The 11968-nt window shown below is 48.5% G+C and overlaps 1 protein-coding gene across 1 annotated transcript; it reads left to right on the top strand.

The window, feature by feature from the left end:
• Positions 1 to 232: 232 nt before the first annotated feature.
• LOC137847502 (olfactory receptor 14I1-like) lies at positions 233 to 1954 on the top strand. Its single transcript, XM_068665769.1, has one exon. It carries the CDS (start codon positions 899 to 901, stop codon positions 1952 to 1954), a length of 1056 nt encoding a protein of 351 aa, XP_068521870.1. The 5' UTR covers positions 233 to 898.
• Positions 1955 to 11968: the final 10014 nt, after the last annotated feature.

Raw genomic sequence — 11968 nt, 5'->3', positions numbered from 1 at the left:
CCAGCAGAGCAGGGCAGAGCAGGGCAGGGCAGGGTCCTGCTGCCCAGAGGCTGCTGCCTGGGACAGGGTGCTCAGAGCTTCACAGCGCACCAAAGAAAAGTCAGCAGGAAGTTTTCATGAGTAAGGTGAGAGTAAAAGATCCTTGAAGAGAATTGTTCATTGTTTTGAGTTTTCTTATGCAAATATGCCTGAAAACTGCCCTGGGACAGGAGGTGTATGCAGGGCAAAGATGAGCACAGAGCAAGTGGGATGTGGTCTGTGAGCAATGGCAGGAAGGAGTTGTGGTGACAGGGAAGCAGCTGCCAGCAGGGATGGCTCCACGCAGCAGAGACCTTGGCAGGGAGGCAGAGACTCCTTTGCCTGAAACGCCAATGGAGGGGGATTCAGGCACTCCCTGCCAGGCCTGCAGTGCAGGCACCTTCTCTGCAGCAACCTCCTGCTCTCCTCTGCCACCCACCACAGACTCTGTCCTAAGGGGCTTTAGGGCATGAGGCACCTCTTCCTCAGCTGGTTCTCCAGAATTGGAGAGGAGCCTGTGTCCTACAAGTTGACAGAAACGTGAGGCTAAAAGTACCTGCCCTGCAATGACACTTCCATAGGTGGCATGTAAGCTCGATAAGGTAAAGGCTTCCCTGCATGCCCATCTGCCTTTCTCTCTGTCAGCTAGTTAGAGTATTGTGGTATTCTTTCTTATTTCTCCACCTGTGTGTGGTTTTCCTACTTTCTTTGTCTGGGGTGCAGGTGCGCGTAAGCTTCTGTTCTCACACAGACTGCTGGTGCCCTGCCCTGAGGGTGTCTTCTTGGGAACAAGGTGCCCAAGCTCCATTTGAAAAAGTCAGACACTGTCATTTGGTTGGGACGGTTGGAGAATGAGCTCATTACTCCTTCATGTCAGGGAATGGTGAGTTCTGTGAGAGAAAGAGTTCATTTTTCTCAGGGAAATCTGCCTAACTTGTCATTGTCTTTTCCTCCATGGAGAGCCAAGCATGCCCTGAGGCAGCAAATGTCCAACAGGAGCTTCCCGACAGAGTTCCTCCTCCTGCCATTCGCAGACACACGCGAGCTGCAGCTCCTGCACTTCGGGCTCTTCCTGGGCATCTACCTGGCTGCCCTCCTGGGCAACGGCCTCATCCTCACAGCCGTAGCCTGCAACCACCACCTCCACACCCCCATGTACTTCTTCCTCCTCAACCTTGCCCTCCTTGACCTGGGCACTATTACTACCACTGTTCCCAAAGCCATGGCCAATTCCCTGTGGGACACCAGGGCCATTTCTTACTTGGAATGTACTGCTCAGGTCTTTTTCTTTTTCTTTTTCATCTCAGCAGAGTTTTATCTTCTCACCATCATGGCTTATGACCGCTACATTGCCATCTGCAAACCCTTGCACTACAGGACAATAATGACCAGCAGAACTTGTGTAAACATGGCAGTGGTTACATGGGGCAGCACTTTTCTCTATGCAGTACTGCACACTGCCAATACCTTTTCCCTTCCCCTCTGCCAAGGCAATGCCCTGGACCAGTTCTTCTGTGAAATTCCCCAGATCCTCAAGCTCTCCTGCTCAGATGTCTACCTCAGAGAAGTTGGGCTTCTTGTATTTAGTATCTGTTTAGCATTTGGGTGTTTTGTTTTCCTTGTGCTGTCCTATGTGCAGATCTTCAGAGTTGTGCTGAGGATGCCTTCTGAGCAGGGCCGGCACAAAGCCTTTTCCATGTGCCTCCCTCACCTGGCTGTTGTTTCCCTGTTCATAAGTACTGGCACATTTTCTTATATGAAACCCCCCTCCATGTCCTCTTCATCCCTGAATCATTTGCTGGCAGTTCTGTACTCTGTGTTGCCTCCAGCAGTGAACCCCCTCATCTACAGCATGAGGAACCAGGAGCTGAAGGATGCAGTGTGGAAAGTAATGACTGGAGCTTTTCCAGAAAGAATAAACTGCTTATCTTGCTAATGTATTTCAGAACAGACACTTTTTTTTTTTTTCTTTTTAAAGTATTGTTATTATTTCTTTGATTTACTTCTCATAGCTTTTTCCACAGAAAAAAAAAATAAGTCATTGTACTTCTCCTTCCTTCTTTGTATGTACCTGTCTCGTGTGACTCCAGTCTTTGTATGGGAAAGGCTTTCTGTGTATTTAAATAAAAAAGGATCCTGCAATGTCTTGCTTGTCTGAGATACTTTCTCTGAGACCTATGGTGGAGCTGCAGGGACACTTGGCTGTGTGCAGAGGTGTTGGGGGAAAGAATCCTGGCACAGCAGCACTACCAGTGAGTCCCAGGGCTTGGTCTTCCTTATCTACTCTCTTTCACCTCCCATGCTCTCCTTCAGAGCTCTTGTGTTGCTGTGACATCTGATTGTTCTTGTCCCTTGCTCACCGTGCTGCTGTGGGGCAGTCCTGTGTCCACAGGTAGGGACAGGCCAGGGGCACTTCTGTAACAGAGCTGGCTCCACACCAGCATCTCCAGCTTAAAAGGGGATCTGCTGAGGGCTCAGCTCTTCTCCCAAAGTTGCTGTCATGGATATTGCAAAGGAATAGACTCAAATGAGGCTCCTTGCTTTGCTTGTTTCTTTGTGGACTCAGGCAAATGAGATCAGAGTCCCAGGATAAACTTTTAGGTGGAGAGAGTTGATTCTAGTGTTGCCTGTTGGTGCCCAGCACCCATAAAGATGGTGACTTCACTGGCCTGTATCCACAGCATGTATCAGGGCTGATAGCAGGCAACCATCTTTCTGGAGGGTAGCAGGAGTTGTCAGGAGAGACCAGGGGATGGTCTCTGGGTAGTGTGTGCCAGGGAGTCAATAGAGTTAGGAGCCCGCAGAGCCTGAGTGTGTCCAAGGTTATAAAGTGACCCAGAAATAAAGTGGAAACAGGGAAAGGACAGCTCTGCAACTCCAGGTAACATAGCAGGTATAGGAAAATCTGTCTGTTGAATTAGTTGTTATACCTCTGGTGAAATTTTATACACTGAATACAGTGAACCACCCCATCTCTCAACATTGGAAATTGGTATGACTCAATGATCCTTGTGGGTCCCTTCCATCTCAGGCTATTCCATGAGCCTCTGACTCTGAAGGAGGCCGGCTATCTCTGTGTACCCTCCATGGCCAAAGAACCACTTGTGTGGGAGGCAGTCAGTGGCAGTGCCCCCCACCAGATGACTCTGCCTTCCCAGCCTGACCAGCACGGACCTGCTGAGTGCCCCCATGGCTCTGCACAGCACAACCCCCTCACTGGGCTGGGAAGAGGCCTCATGAGCACAACAGCTCCTTGTAGCCCTGTGGATGCTGGCTGTGAGGTCACTTCCGTCTCAGCCCCTGGCTGGCCAACAGCAGGGAAGCAGAGCTTCTGAGGTCATAAAGGCCATCAGAAAGCTGCCCCAGACAGGCTGACACATTTCGGAAGGACAGTGGAAAGCTAGGTGAATAGAGGTGGGAGATTTGGTGGAGATTAAAGGGGTCTGGCTAACAGAAAGGGAAGGTTCTGAAGAGGAGAGGGGTATACCTCCCAAGGGGGACCAGGAGATGTCACACCATTGTCTTTCACTTGGCACTGCATAACCCACATCCCACTGCCTATAGAAGAGCCTGGAGCCCCACATGAGGGACAGGAGCTATCTGTCCAGAGCTGACAGCAGGGCTTGTATTTTCTGCTTGATGAAACAAACACAAGATTTTCTCAACCTCAGAGCCACCTTTACCTTGGCTTACCTGTAATCATAGCCTCCAATTACCTGTTCTAAGGAGTCCTTGGGGCTTGGTCAGTAATGGACGTCAGTGGGACCAATCAGTGCTTTGAAGCACTGAAGTCTTTAGGGTTTGGCTTCTAACTTTGTCTTTCTGAGAGATTTCATCAGTCTTCTCTCAGGAGATTAAGTTGATGAACTTGGCACCTTGGGGCTTATTAGGACACAGAAAGCCATGAGTGTCTCTTAAGGAGGTCTGGACAGGCAGGAGAAGCCTGACCCCCTATGGACATCTTTGCTTCTCACCTCCCAGGTTCACACCATTTCTATCATTGGCCCCTTAGGACTTGCGTCACTGCTCCTGACATCAGACTTCTCCACTGAAGTCTGCAGTTGCACCCTGTAGTTCCTTTGTCCCAACTCCCTCCTGCTTTCCTTAGAGAACAGGCTGCACACAGGTAGAGAAGGATAATTCTTAATTGCAAGCAAACTAAAATAAAGTATGATAAAGCTCAATAATCAATAAAGCTTGTTCCTTAAGTGTATGTTAGGTCCAGGCTTTATCCAAAGCTCACAGTCCACAAGGGAGAGTCTTACATCACTTTTTTCAGTCAGTAGACATGAAAGTTTATCTAAACACTCAGTTAAAAAGCTCCATAAAGACAGTATTGGAATACATAAAGCAACATGAATCTTTGAACTCCCTGAAGCTTAAAACAGCAACTTGATCATAGCATGATAGTCAGAGAATCTTGCAATCAAATATTGATACAATCTAGAAATTATTTGGTCTGGAACAGGGCTCTAGGATCATCTCATCCAATCCCTCTGCCACGTGCAGGGACATCTCTCACTACATCAGGTTGATGAAAGGTCTTTCCAACCTGACTTCTAATACTTCCAACAATTGGGCATCCACAACTTCTCTGGGAACCTCTTCCAGTGTCACAATACTCTCATCCTAAAATCTTTCTTTTTCATGTCCAGTCTAAATCTACACCCCATCAGTTCAAAAGCATGACCCCTTTTCCTGTCACTACAGGCCCTGATTAAAAATCAAATCAAATCAAACCAAATCAAATCAAATCAAATCAAATCAAATCTCATTCTTTTAAGCCCCCTTGAAGTATTGAAAGGTAGCAATAAGGTCTCTCTGGAGCCTTCTCTTCTCCAGGTTGATCAACCCCACCACTTTCAGCCTTTCTTTGTAGCAGAGCTCTGATCACTGCCCTCCACTGTAGCCACTCGAATAGGTCTATGTCTCTCTTGCACTGGGTGCCCCAGAACTGGATGCAGTACTGTAGGTGGGATCCTGGAAGAGTAGAGTAGAGGGAGCAATCACCTCCCTTGACCTGCTGTTCTCTCTTTTTTCCATGAAGCCCAGGATATTATTGGCTTTCTCAGTTACAAGCGCACCCTGCCAGCTCAAATCCAGTTCTTCAAACACCAGTAATCCCAAGCTGTTCTCTGTAAGGCTGCTTTCAATCCATTCATCCCCAAATCTATATTGATATTTAGATTTTCACTGATCCGGGGGCAGCACCTTACACTTCTTCTTGTTGAACCTCAAGAAGTTTGACTTTGTTATACCTCTCAAGTCTGCCCAGGCCTTTTTGGATGACATCTCCTCCCACTAGCATACCAAGTTTACCACTCAGCTTGGTGTCATCAGCAAACTACCTTAGGGTGTACTCAATATCACTCTCCATTTTGTTAATGAAGATATTAACAGTGTAGGTCCCAGCACAGACTTCTGAGGGATATCACTCCTTACACATTCCCTGTTTGTCATTAGTTCACTGGATATAACTCTTCGGACATGGCCATCTAGACAATTATTTTCTCCACCTACCAGTCATTCCAGCAAACCCATATTCCTCTAGTTTAGTTACTGAAATGTTGCAGGAGACCATACCAAAGCCCTACAGAAGTCCAGGTAGATGACATTGGTAGCTCTTCCCTTGTCTGATGAGGAATATCAACGAATAGAACATAATCTAGTAGATCCTTTTTATGTATAAATATATATATGCTTCCTTGCAAAGAATATGGGTTGATCAGTGGCAGCTGGCAGCATCCTTTCTCAACACAGAGGACAATTCAAACACAGGGCTGCTTTAGCCCATCAGATATCACAAGTTTAGGACTGTCTGCTTCTCAAGTTTCAACAAACACAGCCCATGCAGATCTTTGCTGGATGAACACCGATGGGGATATTTCTCTGAAGGTTTCTGGAGAGATAAAAAATTTCTGAGGCCTGTAGCTCACCAGCTGATATTTTCTCCAGAGGATACATCCAGGTGGGAGGCACGAAGAAAAAAGGAACTTCTCTCCATCCCCACCTTGGTAAATGGTCCAGGTGTAACATGTACAAACAAGTTTGCAAAGTACTGAGCTGATGCAACCCATGGTGGGGGTCCAGCTCTGGAGGAGAGATACCATGCAGATGAGAGTCTGTGAATAAAAATAGATGGTATAGCCTGGACTTTATTTCCTGTGTCCATTTATGATGTCTTTGGTTATCTGAAGCCTTTTCATGGATCAGAAAAACATGGCATAGGCCTTCAGGGTGACTGCTGCCTTCAGGAAATGGCAGCAAGAGGTAGAAAAGACACGGACTGTGACAGCTGATGTTCACTTCCGTACTAGCTACTGACTAAAGAGCAGCCTCTGCCTTGAATGTCAACACCAAATTGAGAAGTTCACCTATCAGGTTTGGATATGGACCTACATTTCAGTGTGACATGGTGTGGTGTAATTGCCTGAAGTAACTAGGAAAATAAAACTAACATTTGCATTTTTAAGGAAAAGGTACAGCATTGAAGAGGCTTTCAGGGTAGGGCATAACTGCATTATCTGAGTGTTCCCTAGGCTCCCAACCTTAGGTGCTATCGCTCTGGGGAAACTTGGTGTGCTAGCTCTAAGGAACACCACGGAGCGTAGAGTGGAGTGGAGACACCACGGCTAGGCTCTGTAATCAGGTGGGGCCTCAATTGTTCTTGTGCACAAAGCTGCACTTTTTGCCACCCTGAGCCAAAGACCTGTCATGTTTTGACAAATGCTGTACCCTAGTGTACTTTTTCCTCATTATAATACCAAAACACACCTCCATCCCAAAAGCTACCCGCCTCCAAGGTGTGACCACCCCTCACTGAGCATGCGCTCTGAATTTCTCGGAGCCTATTACTTTAAACAGAGACGGGAAAACTTTACACCAATCATAACTAAGATATGCTTGACTAGAGCCACTCAAGCTCCACCTAAAAGATAGAAAATAATATAAATTGGCCCAAGAGAGAGGGGATGTCAGGGAAGATACCACCATCAGGGGAGATACCATCCCGAGGACATACAACATCCTTAGGACCTCCTGACTCCTGGGATCAGTTGACGGGCTGAGCCTCTCTTCCCCCCCCCATTGGGACGCCTTTGGGTGAGATCTCAATACTTGCTTATAAATCTCTATAGAGTCTTTGATCCTTTTAACGCGTTTATTTCTAGGCTGCGCACCTGTGACACCTGTAACACCTGTAACACATCTGTAACACCTACAACACTTATAACACCTGTGTATTTCATGCATACTAGCTTGCTTTTGCAGACAGTCCCTATCACCGGCAATCCAAAAGAACCTGATTATCTGTTGCTGTAATAAACCATACTTGATTACATTGTGATAGCTCTCGTTAATGCAACTAGGGTGAAGGTGGTTATCCGTGATAGTTCAGTGTTCTGAATCTAACCAGACCCCCAGACGGTTAATGCATTTTTGGTGAATGTCTGAACGGACCCCCAGATGGTTAATACGTTTTTGGTGAATGTCTGAACAGTCCCCCAGACTGTTAATGTGTTGATCGTGAATGTCTGACGGGACCCCTAGACGGTTAACGTGTTTTTGGTGAATGTCCGACTGGTTCAGTACTCTGAATCCAACTGGGCCCGTAACGGTTAATCAGCTACACCCCCTAACGCGACACATGGACCCCGTTCATCTGCTTTTCAATGTGAGACTCCCAAGATAGATTGGGATAGATGCATATCCCAATATACTCCCAAGATAGATGCATATCTCTTGTCCTTAGCAGCAGCAGCAAGAAAAAAAAAAGTCCACTGTGCCTCTCTGTCCTGCCTTTCCAGCTAGGGCAGAGGCAGAGAAATGCTTCTCCTGCAATAGAAGTCGAACAGTGCTGGGAGGAGTCATGGACACTTGCTGCCCTTGGCTAACAGAAGAGGCCCCCCTGTGCACCTCCCATGCTGGAAAGAGGAATCCTGCTTGGAAGGACATGTGAATTTCTCTGCTCCCTTCAGACTCTAACAAGACAGACCCTGCTGTCTCAGAAGAGCTGAGGCTTTTTACTCCCCATCTCCAGTTGTGCTCCTCTGGGTGCATCTCAAGTCTTCTCTCCTTGCCTTACATGTTCTTGGACTGAGATAGGGACACCCACTGCCTTGCTCCAGACCCATCATCCCTGAAGGATCGGGCTGTCTATCTCAACCATCCTTTCCAACTACAAAGGTTTTGTCCAGTATACTGGGCCTGGCTGATTTCAGTTCATTTGGAGTTCATTTGGATGGAATTCATTTACTCTGAACTATCCAGTGCCAGGAAAGCTGGCTATTCTTCAAAGTTCATAGAATCAGAGACTCACACAATGTTAGGGATTGGAAGGGACCTTGAAAAATCATCTAGTGAAGTCCCCTCCACCAAGTCTGATCACCTCCTCCAAGCTCAGGAGCGATGCATCCAAGCAAAGAGGAAGTCAGGCGAAAAGGCCAGAAAGCCTGCATGGCTGAACAAGGAGATGCTGGTCAAACTCAAACACAAAAAGGAAGCCAAAAGGAGCCTACAGAGAGTGGAAGCAAGGGCAAGTAACCTGGGAGGAATACAGAGACATTGAAGCATGCATCCACATGCCTCATTAGAATGGTGAACCACCAACTGTAGATCAGGTTCAAGAGCATCTAAGGAATCTGAAGGGGCACAAATCCATAGAATCAAGTGAGATGAATCTCAGAGTCCTGTGGGAACTGGCAGATTAATTTGCAAAGCCATTATTCATCATAGTTGATAAGTCATAAATGGCTGGTGAAGTTGCTACTGACTGGAAAAGGTAAAACATAACCCCCACTTTTAAAAAGGGAAAAAAATGCATGCCCAAGGAACTACAGGCCAGCCAGTCCCACCTCAGTGCCTAGCAAGATCATGGAACAGATCCTCCTGGAAACTCTCCTAAGGTGCATGAAAAACAAAGAGGTGAATAGCAACAGCCAACATGGCTTCATTAAGGACAGATAGTTCCTGACATATCTGGTGGCCTTCTGGATTGGGATTACAGTGCTTGTGTGTAAAGAAAGAGCAATGTACTTCATATGTTGGAATTATGCAAAGCATTTGACACATCCCACGTGACATCCTTGTCTCTAAATTGGAGAGACAAGGATCTGACAGATGGAACACTCTGTGGATATGAGGAATTGTCTGGAACCTCAAAGAGTTGTGGTCAGTGGCTCAGTGTCCAAGTGGAGATCAGTAGTGAGTGGTGTTCTTCAGGGGCTAGTATTGGGACCAATACTGTTTAACATCTTTGTTGGTGACATTGACAGTGGGATCAAATGTAGCCTCAGCAAGTTTGCCAATGACGCCAAGATGTGTGTTGAGGTTGACACACTGGAGGGAAGGGATGTCTCCAGAGGGGCACTGACAAGCTGGAGAGCTGGGCCTGTGAGAACCTCATGAAGTTCAACAAGACCGAGTGCATAGTCCCACACATGGGCTGTAACAATGGTGTGCATAAATACAACCTGGATGGAGAATAGACTGAGAGCAGCTGTGTGGAGAGGGTCCTGAGGGTGTTGGTAGTTGAAAAAGGTCAACATGAGATGGCAATATGCACTTGCAGCCCTGAATGCAAAATTCCAGGCTGCATCAAGAGAACTACAAATAATGGGTCAGAGGAGGTGATTCTCACTCTTTGTTCTGCTCCTGTGAGACCCCACTTAATGTACTGTGTTCAGCTCTGGGGCTTCAGAAGAAGAACATGGACCTGTTGGAGCAAATCCAGAGGAGGGCCACAAAAATGGTCAGAGGAGCACCCATCCTATGAAAAGAGGCTGGGGAGAATTGGAAAATTGAGAAGAGAAGGCTCTGGCAGATCTTAAAGCAACCTTCCAGTAGCTAAAAGGGGCCTACAAAAAAGCTGGAGAGAAATTTATCAGGGAATATTGTGACAGAACAAAGAGTAATGGCTTTTAACTGAAAAAGGATAGATTTAGGTTAGGTATTCAAAAGAAATTCTTTACTCTGAGGGTGGTGAGTCACTGGAACAGGTTGTCCAGAGAAGTTATGGGATGGTGCCCCATCGCTGGAAGTGTTCAAAGCCAGGTGGGACGGGGCTTTGAGCAACCTGATTTAGAGGAAGGTGTCCCTGACATAGCCAGGACAGCTCACCGAAACGGATCAAACAGATGTTCCAGACCATCCAGCACTCCCTGCAGCCTACCACCCCACTATCAAAAGCAACTCCCAGGCTGCAGCAGAGGAGGCTGCTGGGGAAAAGCTGGAGGGTAGTGGGAACCCAATAGCAGAAGCAGGAAGAGCAGTTTGAACACCATGTCCTGCCCAAAGGTCCAAGCCTTCTCCCTACTCAGCTCCTGCAGGAGAGGTTTCTGTGCCCATGGGTGCTGAGCAGACATCCTTGGGCTCAATGGGGCTCAATGGGGGCCCAAGGCAGCAGAAGGTGCCCCCCATTATGGGGTTTCACACAGAGCCACTTTGGTTGGAAACTGCCTGTGGCTGGCAGGATGGAAATGTCTCTGTCAGAAGGAATAGTGTCCAGGGACAAGGGGTTCTGGCAACCCCATAGCCAGACCCTGATCCTGCTGGCCCCAAGATGTGCCCCTTCCCCACCAGTGCATCTCCACCAGCTTCAGGAAGACACCCCAACACTAGAAGCAAAGGTTCTAGGGAAAACCCCCAGAGGGTTTTAATATGAAGAAATGACTCACAGCATAAAAAGAGGGGAATACCAAGAGAGGGAATACCCATGTGTGTCTGCTGACTGATGGAAAAGGAAGACCATTCCCTGGCACTCACGGCTCTCCCAGTGGCACTGAGCTCTCCTCTCTCCGAGTTGCACCCAGCTGCTCGGCAGGGATGGGCTTTGCTAGTCTGGGGCTCTGGGTCACTTGTGCACTGGGCTCTGGTGACACATCCTGGATGTCCTCATGAAAACATGCCAGAGACACCTCTTCAGCATCGTCATAGCCCATGGTCCCCAGGTAAGGAGATGAGATATATCCCTCAGCTCCAGGGTCCCCAGCACTTCTCCAGGAGTGCAGGCTTCCCCCTGTAAGCATCAAGGCAGACTGTTGTGGTTGGGCCTGTGGGGTGCCCCTCAGGGCTGTACATCACCTTCCTCCTCCTTGCCAGCCCTGAGACATTCGGCCCATTCTCCCAGCTCCCAGGAAACCTCCCAGGGAAGGTTCTCCATGTTGAGAGGTCAGGCTCTCATTATGCCATGGACTCATCTGGCCCCGGAATTGGCACCTAGGAAGCACCTGCTCTACATTGCCCTCTCACCTGCGGCTGCATCCCCAGGCCCATCTCCTTCCACTGGTGCCCCAGGAACTTCCCAATCCCCCTGCCCAGGGACAGGATCCTCCCCAGGGTCAGAAACCTCCCCAGCATCATCATAGACATCTGCTGGATCGCTTTCGGTCAGGACAGGGACATCTGAAAGGAGAGGAGAGGTGGTGGCAGTGAGAAGAGATGTCCTGCAGAGCAGAGGATGGGAGGGTGTGTGGGGACCCAGGGCTGACATGCTGCTGGTGTCAGGGCCAAAGCACAACCTTCATCCTTGCAGCTCTGATGAATGTATCACTTGGTGACACTGCTGTCTGTCTGCAGGGAGGAGAGATGGAGTGCTTCCTCCTCCTCCCCCTCCAGTTCCTGGGGCTGACCCTCATCTTTCTCATGTTGACTGGGGTGGAGCTGCAGCTGGGTCAGGGACCCTTCTGAAAATGAGCCTGCAGAGAGCTGCAGTGAGTGGTATGGGGTGAACCCTGCTGCCCCGGATAGTGGTCAGCACTGCTGGGGATTGGCACCCACAGAGCTAGGGCTGTGTGGGGAGGAGAACCTATTTTTCCCTGGGACCAGCCCCTTCTCAGAGGGGTTCCCAGAGCTGCCCTGGGACAGACCCTTTGCTCAGACCTTGGCTGTCCCAGTGGTGCAGGGCTAGTCAGAGAGGGGCTGTCCCCTCTGGGATGGGCAGAGCTGGTGGGGA

This window comes from Anas acuta, chromosome W (assembly GCF_963932015.1).
Source record: "Anas acuta chromosome W, bAnaAcu1.1, whole genome shotgun sequence".
Lineage (NCBI taxonomy): Eukaryota > Metazoa > Chordata > Aves > Anseriformes > Anatidae > Anas > Anas acuta.
Note: the sequence above shows the minus strand (reverse complement) of the source record. Positions and strands in the feature narration are given on the sequence as shown.

What these genes read in the sequence shown, in the direction of transcription:
- LOC137847502 (XM_068665769.1), top strand. Translation starts at nt 899, where the DNA reads ATGGTGAGTTCTGTGAGAGAAAGAGTTCATTTTTCTCAGGGAAATCTG.